Raw genomic sequence first — 17,187 nt, 5'->3', positions numbered from 1 at the left:
CCCACCTATACTCAGTTCTGTCTTTACCCTGGTAGTGGAGTGGACAGAAGCCAGAGAGAACCACATGGAAATTATGCATTTCATTAAATGTGTGTCATATCTTTCAAAATCATCTTAGACATTGTTTTAGAATCCACCAAGGGAGAGTTTATTCCATTTGAATCAAATCTCTAGAGTGGGGCCCAAATGGAAGTGGAAGTTGTCCTGTCCAACCATTTTATTTTTTTAAGTGGGGAGGCTTAGGCCTAGAGGGCTCACATCGTTGGAATGCTCTCTCTTATTATTATCTCTCTTTCCTAATGTCTTCATCATATGTGCTTAGTCCAACCCTCCCCCCATAAGACTGTTCGAGTTTAAAAGCACTAGACCTGATTTGCATGTTGGCTCCTCCCTTAGTACCCAGAGTCGGTAATTCAGTAAAATGCATTCTTAATCTCCTCCAGAGAATTGCTTCTTCCCAACAGAAATTTTATTTATAATAGAGAGAAAGGGATTACTGAATAAGAATATTGTCTTTGGTAATATTTCTTTTAATTATTTGATGCAAAATTTAATGTCCCAGTTTAACATTTTAGCCTATTTCTTGGAAGTGGATTAACAATGAAATTCTTGTGTTACATTAGGAGGAAAAGAACTAGAATTCTGTGCTTTACAAAAACTTCAGGGATTGCATTTTTACCTCATATGTAAGCCCATTCGCAACCAATTCAACATTACCCATAATTCAACAAAAATTTCTTGAGTTCCTACTATGTTCCTAGCACTATTTAGAATCTTAGGATGTATCAGCAAACAAAACAAAAATTTCTGCTTTTGCGATTATATCTTAATGTATATTTTGTAACATATGAATGAACTCTTGCTATCCTACACCAAGTTATTCTTGGGAAGTATTCTAGTAAAAGTGTGTCATTTTTTTTAAATTGTCTTCTTTAAAATAAAAGAGCTACTTTCTTAAGAAAATGGCTTCTCGATCAAGCTGCATGAAATTTGACACAATACTGCCGCCTAGCGGCTACTTGAAAAAGGAACCCACATAGACTTCAAGGTTAATTCTGTTTTTAAAGTAAGGTTTATGGGGAAATTATCCTGTTTTTTAGTAGAAGCCTTTGACACACAATTACCTAGCCAGCAGTACTAAGAATATAATTCCTTCTGGTTTTGTAATAGAATGAATGGAAGGGCTCCATCGCGTTTCTTGTTGGAAACCAGATTGAGGACGATCTTCTCATTAGAGCCCTCACCATGGCTGTCCAGGTCCCTCAGCGTAAGCTCTTCAGTGTGATATCGTGGCAAGACATTCTTCAGCAGGTACCTTTCTTTCCCATTTCCAAGCCACTGAGGATTTTTTTAAAAAAACAATAGGATAAAATAATCAAATAAACTATCATCCTTGGGCTATTTGGTAAATTTGGGTGGATTATTTTAAATACTTAGCTAGAATAATTTGAATCATTTAATCTGAGAAAATAATTTCTTTTGTCCATGAATATTGTTTATTCAACATTCATTCATTCATTCATTCAACAAAAATTTCTGAGACCATACCAAGCTTCATTCTAGGTACTATGAGCAATTATTTAGTGAAAAGGTCAATAAAATAAAAGATGAAATTATTTAATGTCCCAGGAAAGTCTAACTAGAATAATGAAGTCTACAGAAAATCATTGCTGTCAGAGGTCAAAGGGGCCGAGAACACAATCAGGTCCTGTCAGATGGCACATATTCATACAATTACTGAGAGCTGACCACAGTGACTATGAAGGTTTCACCTTATTGATGAATAGCTCTTCCTTGCTGGGTTTTCCAAACCTTCAAGTCACCTACGTATTTGAAAGCTACATTACGTAAGTATTCTTTATGTATGCTTTTCTTTCTCATTATAGATGAATTTAATTTTCTTACAGATTAATGAAACACATGAACTCTTTGGAACCGGATCTAAAAAGGCAAAGAAACCTCATAGTGGTGGTGTTCCCTTATATTATGAGGTAGGTGACTGTATTTATCGAAGAGATTTTGTTAAATTAAATTTATCTAGGTGATGTTGGTTTGTAGGATCATACTGGTTTCAGTGTACATTTCTCAGCTGTGTGGTCTGTATACTGCATTATAGTCCAACCACCTAAAGTCAAATCATCTTCTGCCACCATTTTTATGGCCCCCTTTACCCTCTACTACCTCTTCCCAACCCCTTCCCTCTGGCGACCACCATATTATTGTCTGTCTATGAGTTTCAGTTTCATATCCCACACATGAATGAAATCATACAGTTCTTAGCTTTTTCTGACTGATTTATTTCACTTAGCATAATATTCTCAAGGTTGACTCATGTTGTCACAAATGGCAGTATTTCACCTCTTCTTATGGCTGAGTAGTATTCCACAGTACCATATCTTCTTTATCCAACCCTCTATCGAAGGACATTTTGGTTGTCTTCATTTCTTGGCCACTATGAATAATGCTGCAATGAATATAGGGGTGCATCAGAGGCAGATTAAGGTTGGTTGAGGCCTCAGGCACAGAAGAAAATATTGGGTTCCTTTTAAAAAAGAGAGACAAGGAAAAAATACATGTTAACCATATTTTTAAATAAATAAAAAATATTATGTACTCTTAATGTTAAAATTGCACATATAAAACCAAACTTGGTATCGTTAGAAAAAAATGTAAAGTTGGAGTTTTGCGGGGACCTTCAGAAGTCGGGGCTCAGGGCGTGCTCCCGGTGCGCCCACCATTAAATCTGCCTCTGGGGTGCATATATCTTTGCGAATAAATGTTCTCAAGCCTTTAGGGTAGATATCCAGAAAAGGGATTGCTGGGTCAAATGATAACTTTATTTTTAATGTTTTGAGGAACTGCCATACTATTTTCTGTAATAGCTGTACCAGCTTATATTCCCACCAACAGTGGAAGAGAGTTGCTTTTTCTCCACAGCCTCTCCAACAATTGTTATTACCTGTCTTGTTGATAACAGCCAATCTAATAAGTGTGAGGTGGTAATCTCATTGTAGTTTTTTTTTTTTTTTTTAAGAACATCCATACTTAGGGAGAATGTTTTTGTGTTTAGATTTTTTTTATTATTGATTTTTAGAGAGAGGATAGAGAAAAGGTGGGGGAGGAATAGGAAGCATCAATTCATAATAGTTGCTTCTCATATGTGCCTTGACTGGGCAAGCCCAGGGTTTTGAACCAGCAACCTCAGCATTCCAAGTCAAAGCTTTATATACTGCACCACCACAGGTCGGGCTCATTGTAGTTTTGATTTGCATTTCTCTAACAGATAGTGAGGTTGAACATCTTTTCATATGTCTGTTGGCTGTTTATATGTCTTCTTGGGACAGGTGTCTGTTCAGATCCTCTGACCACTTTTTAATTGGATTATTTGTTTGTTTGGTGTTGAGTTATATGAGCTCTTTATATATTTTGGATATTAACCCTTGTCAGAGCTGTTGTTTGCAAATATCATCTCTCATTTAGTTGGTTGCCTTTTTGTTTTATTGTCAGGTGTTTGTTTATTTGTTTTTCTGTGCAGGAGCTTTTTAGTTTGATATAGTCTCATTTATTTAATTTTGCCCTTACTTCCCTTGCCTTTGGGGTCAAACTCATAAAATATTCTCTGACTTAGGTCCATAAGTTTAGTACTTATGTTTTCTTCTATGTAATTTATTATTTCAGATCTTATATTTAGGTCTTTGATTCATTTTGAATTAATTTTTGGACATGAGAACAAACTGTAAATTAGTTTCATTCTTTTGCATGTGGTTTTTCCATTATCCCAGCACCATTTATTGAAGAGGCTTTTTTTTTTTTTAAGAGGCTTTTTTTTCCAGTGTGTGTTTTTGGCTCCTTTATCAAAAATTATTTTGCCCATATACATGTGGTTTTATTTCTGGGCTCTCAATTTTGTTCCATTGGTCTGTATGTCTGTTTTTCTTCCAGTACCATGCTTCTTTGCTTAACATAGCTCTGTAGTATAATGTAAGTCAGGTAGCGTGATACCTCCAGCTTCATTCTTTTTTTTCGGGATTGCTCTGGCTATTCAGGGTCTTTTGTGGTTCCATTCAAATCTGTTAATTTTTTTGTTGTATTTCTATTTTTTTTTAATTTTACTGATTTTTAGAGCAAGAGGAAGGGAGAGAAACAGAAAGAAAGAGATAGGAACATTGACTTATTGTTCCAGTTATTCATGCCGCCATTGGTTGATTCTTGTATGTGCCCTGACTCAGGATCGAACCTGCAACCTTGGCATGGCAAGATAATGCTCTAAACAACCTGAGCTAACCAACCAGGGCCTATTCTATTTCTTTAAAAAGTAAGATTGGGATGTTGATGAGGATTGCATGAAGTCTGTATGCTGATTTTTCTAATCCATAAACATGAGATATCTTTCCATTTCATTGTGTCTTTTCTAATCTCTTTTAATAATGCTTTGTGGTTTTCAGTATATAGGTCCTTCACAATCTTTGTTAAGTTTAGTCCTAGTTATTTTGTTCTCTTGGTTGCAATAGCAAAAGGATTTTTTTTTCATTTCTTTTTCTGAACTTTCATCGTTACTATTGTATATAAGAAAACAGTGAATTTTTGTGCATTGGTTTTTTTGTATACAGAAATTGTACTGTATTTGTTTATTGTTTCTAATAGTATTTTTGGTGGTATCTTTAGGGTTTTCTATATACAGAATCATGTCATCTGTAAAAAGTGACATTTTCGCTTCTTCTTTCCCAATTTTGATGCCTTTCACTTCTTTCTCTTACCTAATTGCTCTAGCTAGGATTTGAAGAACTATGTTGAATCAGAGTAGAGAGAGTGGGCATTCTTGTCTTATTCCTGATTTTAAAGAAAAAGTTTCCAATTTTTCAGATTTTTGTTTTAGAAAATGAGAATTGAAATAATAATCTTTGCCTGACCAGGTGGTGGTGCAGTGGATAGAGTGTCAGACTGGAATGCAGAGGACCCAGGTTTGACATCCTGAGGCCACCAGTTTGAGTGCAGGCTCATCCAGCTTGAACGTGGGTTGCTGGCTTGAGCATGGGATCATAGACATGAGCCCAAGGTCACTGGTTTGAGCAAGGGGTTACTCACTCCACTGTAGCCCCCTGATCAAAACACATATGAGAAAGCAATCAATGAACAACTAAGAAGCCACAACAAAGAATGGATGCTTCTCATCTCTCTCCATTTCTGCCTATCTGTCCTTCTCTGTCCCTCTCTCTGTCTCTCTGTCTCTGTCACACACACATGAAAAAAAGAAATAATAATCTTTAAATCACTTTAAAAATTTTAATTTATTCTACGAAAAAAAATCCCTGTTTCTCATTGGAGCTGTTTGTTCCTGATGATCGATACTTAAAAAACTTCCCTCCCTTTTAACCAAATTCCTCACTAGGAATAAAATTGTCCTAGATTGTCTACATCGTCCCTGCATCTAATTAAAGAGTGTAAATCAGTGGGGTTTTTTTTTTTTTCATTTTTCTGAAGCTGGAAACAGGGAGAGACAGTCAGACAGACTCCCGCATGTGCCCGACCGGGATCCACCCGGCACGCCCACCAGGGGGCGACGCTCTGCCCACCAGGGGGCGATGCTCTGCCCATCCTGGGCATCGCCATGTTGCGACCAGAGCCACTCTAGTGCCTGAGGCAGAGGCCACAGAGCCATCCCCAGCGCCCGGGCCATCTTTGCTCCAATGGAGCCTTGGCTGCGGAGGGGAAGAGAGAGACAGAGAGGAAAGCACGGCAGAGGGGTGGAGAAGCAAATGGGCGCTTCTCCTGTGTGCCCTGGCCGGGAATCGAACCCGGGTCCTCCGCACGCTAGGCCGACACTCTACCGCTGAGCCAACCGGCCAGGGCTCAGTGGTTTTTATATATAGGAGTGTTTGGTCACACTTCTTCATAGTAATTATTGAATATGTGATAATATTAAAAGGAGTCGTATTATAGGTATATTAAAAAGTATTAGTTTCACCAAAAAAAATGTAAAAATGTCCCTCAGAGTGTTTCCTGCACAAGATAGAGCCACAACTGTAATGATTTTCTATCAGTTTGTGAACTCTGTACACATTCTATACCCTACTTTAATCAATGTGAATGACAATAATCTTCAGATTCATGTTCCATTCCATCTCTAGTAGATATTTAACACCAAAATGTGGCTCTGCTGACCAGTAGGTTTGTCCAGAGGACTTAGGACTCATGCCCAGTACAAGAGGATTTCCTCTTGCCCTGCCTTGTGAGTATCTAATTTACAGCTTACAATAAACTATAAAAATCAAATGATTAATTAGAATGTCACTTAAAATTTGTCAGGCACTGTTTTAAGGCTCTGCGGACCAAAATCATAAGGATTTTTGGATCTTTATAAGATGAACTTGTTTGCACTTTATTTCAGTGATGAATAATAAAGTTTTTATGTGTCTCAGGTCTTAGATGATTTTATGATGGCTTTGTTAGTATTGCCTCAGTACTATCTGAACAAGTTTCATTGGGTTTATTTATGATTGACAGTACTGTGGGTTTTATTGCATTAACTCTTGCTACACTACTATGGAAAACATTCTGTGCTGTGAGAGTTAAATAGTATCCTGCCTATCTTTTGTTCAAATGATCTGAGTGTGTGTGCTCCAGCCGAAATGTTAGGCGATATATGGAGTTAAATTATTGGACATTTTCTTCTGAAGTAGCTCTAGAAACGCGTGTTCAATTCTCAGGCCTGGGATCAATTAGCCCCCTAAAGGATTTTCTTCTTCAAAAATGCTCAGTAAAAATCAGGGATGATAACAGGTCAGTTCTGAAGTTTAATCTGGACAGGCATTTCAACTTGGATATGGGATAACACAGTGTTGCTGACCCAGAGTTCAGTTAAAAGGCCCTTTCTCTCCATTGTGTGCTGTGACTCTTGGTTGCTTAGCCTTCACTCAGGACATCATTTCACTCAGGATGTCTGGCTCCAACCCATTTCTCCAGTGGAGCTTTTGAGCAGTCAGCCTCCCATACCCTCTCACACACCCTTTTATGGATGGTGCCAGAAGAAAGGGGAAGGCAGGATGAGCAGCATCACCAAGATTGGACCTTGGGTGCAGCAGATGTGTATTAATATCAATCACTGTAGCAAAAATGGGTAAAGAACAAAAAACAATTTCAGGCTCATGGTCAGATCAGCCAAGGACAAAATGCCCATCTGGAGAAGAGAGACACCTTTCCAATCTCAGTCTGTCCACACTTAGGACCTAGTCAGTAACTCTGCCACCTGATACCTCATCCCAAATCCATTGAAAAGCTGTGGGCAATGCCTACTGGGAGCCCCGAAGCAGTTATGAGTGCAGAAGAGGCCCAGAAGCTAAGCTTTTCTGAGATCTCTAGACTTTCAAGGCATATAGACACCTGTTCTTGAGTCTGTTTCTGCTGAAATTCTGTAGCAACTGGGACATTTGTGACAGGTAAACTCCTCAAGAGTCTTTTTAAGAGGTCGTGTGTTTTCTTTCTCAAAGGAAACTGCAATGGGAAAGAAAGGATACTCTAACAAAATTGCTCATGTTACATGGGAAATTCATAGCATTATTTCCTTTTAGACCTCCATTTTGGAGAGAGAGCTCCAGATAGATATTATAAAAGCCATGCACTCCTATGTACTTCTATTTGTAGGATACTCTCATTGACCTTAAACCAGAGCCTCATTGTTCTTACTTTAAACACAGTTCTAACCTATTTGGCTTTCTGGTTTCCTAGCCTGTGGTCAATTAGGAGGAGCAGTATATTAAAGTGAAACTTCACTCTAGTACAGTTCATCCACAAGTAGTAAAATAGTGTCAGAACCACATTACCTATTTCAAATAACGACTTGAAATGTCTGGGCTAGCAAAGACCACATTCCTAAATGATGTGCTCAAGCTTCCATTTGGATAGCTTGATGTTGTTGTGTACACACAGCCTCATTTTTTTTTAAATTTTTTTTGTATTTTTCTGAAGCTGGAAACGGGGAGAGACAGTCAGACAGACTCCCGCATGCGCCCGACCGGGATCCACCCGGCACACCCACCAGGGGCAACGCTCTGCCCACCAGGGGGCGATGCTCTGCCCCTCTGGGGCGTCGCTCTGCCATGACCAGAGCCACTCTAGCGCCTGGGGCAGAGGCCAAGGAGCCATCCTCAGCGCCCAGGCCATCTTTACTCCAATGGAGCCTTGGCTGCGGGAGGGGAAGAAAGAGACAGAGAGGAAGGAGGGGGGGTGGAGAAGCAAATGGGCGCTTCTCCTATGTGCCCTGGCCGGGAATCGAACCCGGGTCCCCCGCACGCCAGGCCGACGCTCTACCGCTGAGCCAACCGGCCAGGGCCACAGCCTCATTTTTGAAATTATATAATTTCCTCTGAAACTTTAGAATATTAGCTAGCCATGATATTGTAGATATGAGAGTCTTTATTTATAAATCACAGTTTTTTGAAAACCTGCTTAGATTTGTGCTAATGTGATTCCACAGAGACATAGTTACTGTTCATTCACCTTCGCGTTTTGGAAACTTGTGCTTTGCTCTTCCAAGAACTACTCCAAAAACTCACATGGGAATAGAAAGGGAATAATCTTTTTCAGTCTCAGGAATGTTAGCTATTTCTTTATTATAGTTATTATTATTTAATGATGAAGATGAACATAATGATGATCTAATGCACTGGCATTACATAAAAGTACTACTTTTAGCATGTTATCCTTTTTGTTGATGTGAACACATATGAAAATGGATATAGATTTGCCCATATTATAAATATATAGTGACCAGTTTTATATAATAGTGATATATTATCAAATGAGAAACAAGTATGTTCTTGTTCAACCACTAGTGTCAAACACTATCTGAATACTGGAAGGGGGAATATGAATATTATAAGACTCTATCCTCAAGAAGCTTAAGGACTAGTTAAGAAAAAATAAAAGGAAAAAGTATAAACCTGACACATTGTAGGTATTCAATAAATGTTTGTTAACTGAGTGAATAACCCAGTGAGGAAAATAATGAAGTCCATGAGGGACAGGTGAAGTGTGCTGGGCATTCCAAGATGAGATTACTGTTAGCAAGGGTCGGAGAGCGCTTTGTAGATAAAGGTAGGATTGGGGGGAGGGCAAGGAAAGGGGTCTTGATCATTTTTATCTTTTTAACCCATATCACAGTTCTAAAAGAATAGAAATATCTAAAAGAATAGAAATATCCTCATCTTACATATAGGGAGATGGAAGCAAGGAGAAGGTACAAAGCCTACTAAATAGACAGTTGAAGAGCTTGGATTTAACCATAGTTAAATGACTTGCCTCAAGTTTTCTCCACTTTACCATAAACCCAGTACTCTTTCATTGGGTTCAAAGCTGTTCACCCTTGGATGGGTAGGTCTTGACGTTCAAATGTGGGAAAGGGCATTATTCGAAGAAAAGGGAACAGTTCAAGCAAAGACATAGGAGTGGGAGAAGACTGATGAATACCTACTAAATTTGTAGTTTTATGATATGATACATACTAAATAGAAAAGGAACATCCTGTTTTAATTATAACTTTAAAATCCTAAAGCTGGGAATCTATAAGAAAACATTTTAAACACTGGGGGAAGGGGAACCATGCTTTAAGATTCATGCCTGGAACTCAAATTTATTTGGTTAGTATATACAAATATTTGTCTGTATATGTTTTATGGCCCACTTAGAGATGCTGACCTGTTCATTTGCAGGTATACTGATTTCTGACAAAAGTTGAAAAGAAAAATATTAACAGTCATTCAAAGCCAACTGAAATGTCCCTTGTAAGAAAGGTCTGTGTGGACTACATGCATAGGGTCTCCCACTTGTGATTAAATCTGATACAGAGTAAATCTGATACAGCATTATATAAGAGATTTACAAATTTTGGACTTTAACATTGTGGTTTTGATAAATTAGAAGGAAAAAAACCACCAACTGGGCAGGGATTTGTTTATCCCACTTATCTGAAATCAAAATCAACTTTCTTAAAAGTTTTAGATTTCAGCCCTGGCCGGTTGGCTCAGCGGTACAGCGTCAGCCTAGTGTGCGGAGGACCCGGGTTCGATTCCCGGCCAGGACACACAGGAGAAGCGCCCATTTGCTTCTCCACCCCTCCGCCGCGCTTTCCTCTCTGTCTCTCTCTTCCCCTCCCGCAGCCAAGGCTCCATTGGAGCAAAGATGGCCCGGGCGCTGGGGATGGCTCTGTGGCCTCTGCCTCAGGCGCTAGAGTGGCTCTGGTTGCAACATGGCGATGCCCAGGATGGGCAGAGCATCGCCCCCTGGTGGGCAGAGCGTCGCCCCCCTGGTGGGCGTGCCGGTTGGATCCCGGTCGGGCGCATGCGGGAGTCTGTCTGACTGTTTCTCCCTGTTTCCAGCTTCAGAAAAATGAAAAAAAAAAAAAAGTTTTAGATTTCACTCCATGGTTTCTTTCATTTCATGATGGTGATCATTGTACCTCCCTACCTGGAAGGTTTCCATCCACACATGGGCTGTGGTTTGTGTGCCTGTCTGTGACTTATTCAGAAAAGACAAATTAGGTCACCACAAAAAACCAAAAAACCAAAAGCCTGCTGAAACAAAATGGTCTATGAAAATAAAAATTTTTATGCCCTAGTTATGGCTCACTTATTTTTTTTTAAATGGTCAATTCTGTATATTAAAGGACTTGGACAGTCTAAAGATTATGCAATATAATGCAATTTTACAAATGCAACTAATTAGTAATTTTCCTCTTCTACCAATAAAAAACTAAAACCTTTTTTTTTTCCTGTGGCAGAGACAGAGAGAGTCAGAGAGAGGGACAGACAGCAGACAGGAAGGGAGAGAGATGAGAAACATCAACTCCTCGTTGCGGCTCCTTAGTTGTTCAGTGATTGATTTCTCATATGTGCCTTGACCCCGGGGGCTACAACAGACCAAGTGACCCCTTGCTCGAGCCAGAAACCTTGGGCTCAAGCTGGTGAGCCTTGCTCAAACCAGATGAGCCCGCGCTCAAGTTGGTTCAAGTGGTCTCGAACCTGGGTCCTTTACATCCCAGTCCGATGCTCTATCCACTGTGCCATCACCTGGTCGGACATAAAACCTTATTTTTTAACTGATATGTTTTAATTAAAATATTTAATTAAAATATGGGCCTTTCTGTTGGGAGATTATTTTGGGAGATTGTTGAATATGGAAAGATTTTTCTATTATTTCATTTGAGAATAGTGGACCAAATGCAGTTTTAAAAAAAAGACATAGGCTCCTTCCTCTCTGTCTCTCTCTTCCCCTCCTGCAGCCAAGGCTCCATTGGAGCAAAGATGGCCCGGGCACTGGGGATGGCTCCTTGGCCTCTGCCCCAGGCGCTGGAGTGGCTCTGGTCACGGCAGAGCAACGCCCCGGAGGGGCAGAGCATCGCCCCCTGGTGGGCAGAGCATTGCCCCTGGTGGGCGTGCCGGGTGGATCCCAGTCGGGCGCATGCGGGAGTCTGTCTGACTGTCTCTCCCGTTCCAGCTTCAGAAAAATACAAAAAAAAAAAAAAAAAAAAAAAAAAAAAAAGACATAGAATGCAAATTTTATAGTGTCAGATCTAATTAATTTCACCATATATTTTCTTTTATTTATTCATTTTAGAGAGGAGAGAGAGAGGGAGAGAGAGACAGAGAGAGAGAAGGGGGGAGGAGCTGGAAGCATCAACTCCCATATGTGCCTTGACCAGGCAAGCCCAGGGTTTCGAACCGGCGACCTCAGCATTTCCAGGTCGACGCTTTATCCACTGCGCCATCACAGGTCAGGCCTAATTTCACCATATTTTTAAAGTTACTTTGCCAGGATATTAGATCAATATCCTTAGAAGGAATAATTCCATTTTTGGTCCCTCTTCATGGGCATGTAGACATATTTCTCAGCTTTATCCCCAACATGTATTCATAATAACTCACAAGTAAGAACACAGATTTGATTATAATCTGGTTGCTGCTCTTTTCCAGGTTCCTATTATAAAACTTACTTATTCAACAGTGCCTCCAATTAACAGTCTATTCAATAAAATTGTAAGCCCTTATTTTCGGAGGTGGCCCTTATCAAAATGAAAAGTGGGAACCTAATGTCTCAGAGATAGGAACAAATAATATGTGAAAACATTCAAGAGGTTTGAAGTTATTAAAATGGCATACCTACTGGGAACAGAAGGAGGAGTATGTCATGTAAGAAATGAAGGAAAAAGGCTTGACCAGGCAGTGGCGCAGTGGATGGAGCATCAGACTGGGATGCAGAGGACCCAGGTTCAAGACCCCGAGGTCACCAGCTTGAGTGTGGGCTCATCTGGTTTGAGTGTAAGCTCACCAGCTTGGACCCAAAGTTGCTGGCTGGAGCAATGGGTTGCCCCATCTGCTGAAGGCCCGCAGTCAAGGCACATATGAGAAAGCAATCAATGAACAAGTAAGGTGTTGCAACAAAAAACTGATGATTGATGCTTCTCATCTCTCTCTGTTCCTGTCTGTCTGTCACTATCTATCCCTCTCTCTGACTCTCTCTGTCTCTGTAAAAACAAAAACAACAAACAAACAAACAAAAAGAAATAAAGGAAAAAGGAGACAGGAAGCATTCTTTGGCCTTTTCAATTCTACGTTTTAAAACAAAACAAAACAAAAAATTCAGGAAGAATTGGAAGGTAGCCAACCTAATGCTGTTACTTCATAGAGCTTAGGGAAACACCAGGAAATTACAGGCCAGTTAGTTTAACTTCACTTGTGGGGAAAGTATTAAAAACTGCTGCAGGAGATCAAGTAAAAGGATGCTTAGAAAAGCATGGCTTGATTAAGGCAAGCCTGGCCAGCGTAGTTTTTGGAAAGGGAAGGTCATGTCTTAGGAACTTATTGAAATTCTTTGAAGCTATTATGGCCAGTACATTCTTCAAAGAACACAGAGAGGCCCAGGATCTATGTGTCTTTTTCATTCCACACCAGCCCTTCAGGGATGCTTGCAGAACATGGCCCACATCAGGGCCGTGACACTCCAGGATTTGAAACCACTATCAAAATAGCAGAAATAACTTCTGAAGGAACATTTTTAAAGCTGGAACCAATTAATACAACCTAATATTTGTAAATGTAAAATAATGACAGAACAAAATTTAGGAATACTGGGCTATTACAAAGAAGTACTACACTGGGACTATAAAAACAATCTAAAAAGTTATTATGCCAAAATCTAGGCATTGGAGTATTTCTCACCCAAAAAAGGAAAGATGAGAAATCAGAGCAGTAGAAACGGTTATAAAGGGTTATGAAGGATGGCGACCGCATGAATTTTGTCAAGGTCGGGGGAAAAGCACTGCAATGTGTTAATGCTGTGAGCCTCCAGTCATGGAGGACAGAGCAGCCCAGCAGGGAAGGTCAAGTCCAGGCTAGTAACTGAGGGGACAGAAGGTCAGGGCTCTCAGGGCTCAGGGCTGGAACATGTTTGCCTCTCAGGTCTGAAACTTGGAGTTCTGTTATCAAAGGAAAGCACAACTCAAGCAGAGGCATTCACAGCCATCCAAATAGTTCCCCCTGTCCTTTTCTACCCTGGAGCACAGGCACCTGGCCAGGAGGAGGGACACAGTCACTGGGGAGAAGTGGAATTCCAAGCTGGGAAGCCTGGGATTCAGCAGCAGGAAATGTAAGGCCTGGAGTACTGACTAGGACGCTGGGTCAATGGGAGAACTGCTGGGCAAGCGGGACGCTAGTCAAGAATTCCAGGACAACAGGTTTGAGTGTTGGAGCAGAAACAACACACAATGGAGAAAAGAAACCTCTTCAACAAATGGTGCTGGGAAAACTGGAAAGCCACATGCAAAAGAATGAAACCCACTTTTAGGAATATACCCCAAGGACACCATAGAATGGTTCCAGAAGGAGAAATGCACCCCCATGTTTATGGCAGCATTATTCACAATAGCGAAGATCTGGAAACAGCCCAAGTGTCCGTCAGAGGACGAGTGGATTAAAAAGCTTTGGTACATATATACTATGGAATACTACTCAGCCATAAGAAATGATGACATCGGATCATTTACAATAATATGGATGGACCTTGATAACATTATACAGAGTGAAATAAGTAAATTAGAAAAAAATTAAGAACTATATGAACCAATGCATAGATGGGACATAAAAATGAGACTTAGAGACATGGACAAGAATGTGATGGTAACAGGGCGTGGGGTGGAGGGGTGGGGAAGGGGCGAGGAAGGAAAGGGAGGGAGTGGGGGGAGGGTAGGGCACAAAGAAAACCAGATAGAAGGTGACGGAGGACGATTTGACTTTGAGTGAGGGGTGTGCAGCATAATCAAAGGTCAAAATAATCTGGAGAAGTTTTCTTGGAACATATGTACCCTGATTTATCAATGTCACTGCATTAAAATTAATAAAAATAAGATTAAAAAGAAAAAAGAATGAAACTTGACTACAGCTTGTCCCCTTGTACTAAAATTAATTCAAAATGGATCAAAGACCTAAATATAAGACCTGAAACAATAAAGTACATAGAAGAAGACATAGGTTCTAAACTCATGGACCTTGATTTTAAAGAGCATTTTATGAATTTGACTCCACAGGCAAGAGAAGTGAAGGCAAAGATAAATGAATGGGACTACATCAGGCTAAAAAGTTTTTGCTCAGCAAGAGAAACTGACAACAAAATAAACAGACAGCCAACTAAATGGGAGATGATATTTTCAAACAACAGCTCAGATAAGGGCCTAATATCCAAAATATACTAAGAAATAAAACTCAACAAACAAACAATCCAATAAAAAAATTGGAAGAGGACATGAACAGACACTTCTCCCGGGAATAATTGTTATTTTAAAAATTCTCCTCAGTCATAAATGTTGGAGTTTTGTCATAAAAGCATGAAAGAACTAGAAACATCTATGACTGGGGTTTTTTATTATTAATATTTGTTGTGATAAAATTGCATAACATTAAATTTACCATCTTAACTATTTCTAAGTGTATAGTTAGTAGTGTTTAATATATTCACATTGTTGAGCAGCCAACCAGTCTCCACAACTTTTTCATCTTACAAAATTGAAACTATTTATGAAAACAACTATTCTTCCTAACCCCTAGTCCCTGACAGCCAGCATTCTACTTTTTGTTTCTGTGAATTGGACAATTCTAGATACCTCATGTAAATGGAATTATGTAAGAGTTGTCTTTTTCTGAGTGGCCTTTTTCAGCGTGTCTTCAAGTTCATCTATATTGTAGCATGTGTCATAATTTTCTTCCTTTTCAAGTCTGAATAATATTCTGTTGTATATATTTTGTTTACTCACTCAACCAAGTGATAGACACTTGGGTTGCTTCCATATCTTGACTATTGTGAGTAATGCTGCCATGAATATGACTGTGCAAATTATGAGCAGGTTTTTCACTAAGTGAAATATAATTAATGAAAGATAAAGTAACAGTTAAGTGAGTAAGGGAAGGAAAAAAGGAAAAATCAATGGTCAGTGGTATTGTGGATTCTGTTATACTAGCCTTCATGGCCATGGTGGAGACTAATATACATTCTTCTATGTTATGTCATGTAATGAGTACATATAACTGAACACCCTAAAGAATAAACAATAGTAGTAATCATTTCTACAGTAAGTAATTATAATAAACTCTCAAATTTAGGTAAAAAGGATTTCACAACCACTTTCTCACTACATCTTTGCACCATCATGTGAGCTAGGCTGAATAGATAGTCATAGCTCTGTAGTGTAAATGGGGAAGTAGAAACCTAGCGACTTCAAAGGATTTGTTCACAATCAACAGACAGAGTGGAAATCAGTGTCAGTTCTCCTGACTAGTAGTCCGGGGCTTGCCCTGCATCTCAGAAGGCAGGCGTCACTCATTAAAGAGTCAATCTTCTTCACTTATTTCTCACAAGATAATTTTAGATGCTTTATGAATAAATTTTTTATTTTATTATATATTTATTTTTATGTGCATTAAAAATAAAATTGGAATACTAAACTTGCAATCTCCCTTTGTGGCATAAGATAGGTCTAAATGATACTTCAAAACTTGGTTTGCAGTCAGTTTAGAGAAAAAGATGAGGTTTGTAATACAAGTGGTACACGGCTTTGGTTAAATCATTAAGTGAGAATCACTAGGATTTAGGAAATGCTTTATTTTTATGCATTCCACAGATATTTGAGTGTCTGTTATGCACCAAAGCTATGGTCCAGTTTGATGAATAAAACAGATCCCAGGTAGAGATAAAGCAGACAGATTCAAAGTATATTTAGGAGGAAGAATCAGCAGGTTGATGCCAATGTGAGATGTGAGGGGTGTGTGATTAGCGGTATCAGGAGTGACTCCAAAGTTCTGACTTGAGAAACTGAATGAAAATGTTACTGAACTCAAGGGTGCACTATTTAAAAATGAGACATGGTTGGCTGACGGTAGTTTTATATACTTTCAGCAAGTAAAAGGAGACAGGGGATTCATATGCAAAGCTTTGCCTTCCCAAAGGAAGGCATAGCCCTTTGCTTATATACATCTGTTTGGTCAATTACAGGTTGTGAAATCAACTGAAATGTTGGCTATACTTACTAGGTTGGGTCTTGTCAAGCTCATCCTGTTGACAACTGGTCTGCAAAATACTGTGCAGTAAGAATGGCCCAGACCTTGAGACCCTTATTCTATCTAACAAAAATATTTAGGGATATAAAGAAAAGTGGAGGATATTAAATTTGGAGGAACTTTGGAAGTATAGTTTGGGATCGGTTAAATTTGATGTTGAGAGGACTAAGAGATGTCAAGAAGAAATTGAGAATGTTTTTGATTTTTTGTATTCTTCTGTGCCTGGCTCAGTACTGGCACAGGTAATTATCAAAGAAGTATTTGTTGTCTAAAAGAATTAGCTTATTAAGGAAGGACGAGTGAGAGTTGCTGGTATAGAAGACAAAGAGTAGACAGTGGACCATTTCAACAATAGTAGTTCAGTTGTTCTTCCTGAGTACCAGCAGCTTTGCTCCCTTTCATTTTCTCCTTACTGGTTCCATATTCTATACAGTGATTTTCTAACTGTGACTAAAAATGCATTGGATTACAGTGAAATTTAGTGTGTGTATATTTATTAATCTTGCTATTGTATTTCTCTCTCTTTTAGTTGCTCACCTAATTCTGAGCTTAGGGACCAACTAAATACTCATCCCAGCTCACTTCTCAC

General features: G+C 39.3%; 1 protein-coding gene across 1 annotated transcript in view; it reads left to right on the top strand.

Moving 5' to 3' along the window:
* The window catches only part of SPAG17 (sperm associated antigen 17), a 301,342-nt gene that overhangs the window by 33,730 nt on the left and 250,425 nt on the right, over positions 1 to 17,187 (top strand). The window contains exons 2-3 of the mRNA XM_066268112.1: positions 1,171 to 1,311; positions 1,908 to 1,991. Coding sequence (XP_066124209.1) covers positions 1,171 to 1,311; positions 1,908 to 1,991 — 225 coding nt within the window. The remainder of the gene's footprint in view (positions 1 to 1,170; positions 1,312 to 1,907; positions 1,992 to 17,187) is intronic.

Source organism: Saccopteryx bilineata, chromosome 3, assembly GCF_036850765.1.
Source record: "Saccopteryx bilineata isolate mSacBil1 chromosome 3, mSacBil1_pri_phased_curated, whole genome shotgun sequence".
In the NCBI taxonomy this organism is placed as follows: Eukaryota; Metazoa; Chordata; class Mammalia; order Chiroptera; family Emballonuridae; genus Saccopteryx; species Saccopteryx bilineata.
The sequence above is the reverse complement of the archived record's forward strand: the minus strand, read 5'-3'. Positions and strand labels throughout refer to the sequence as shown.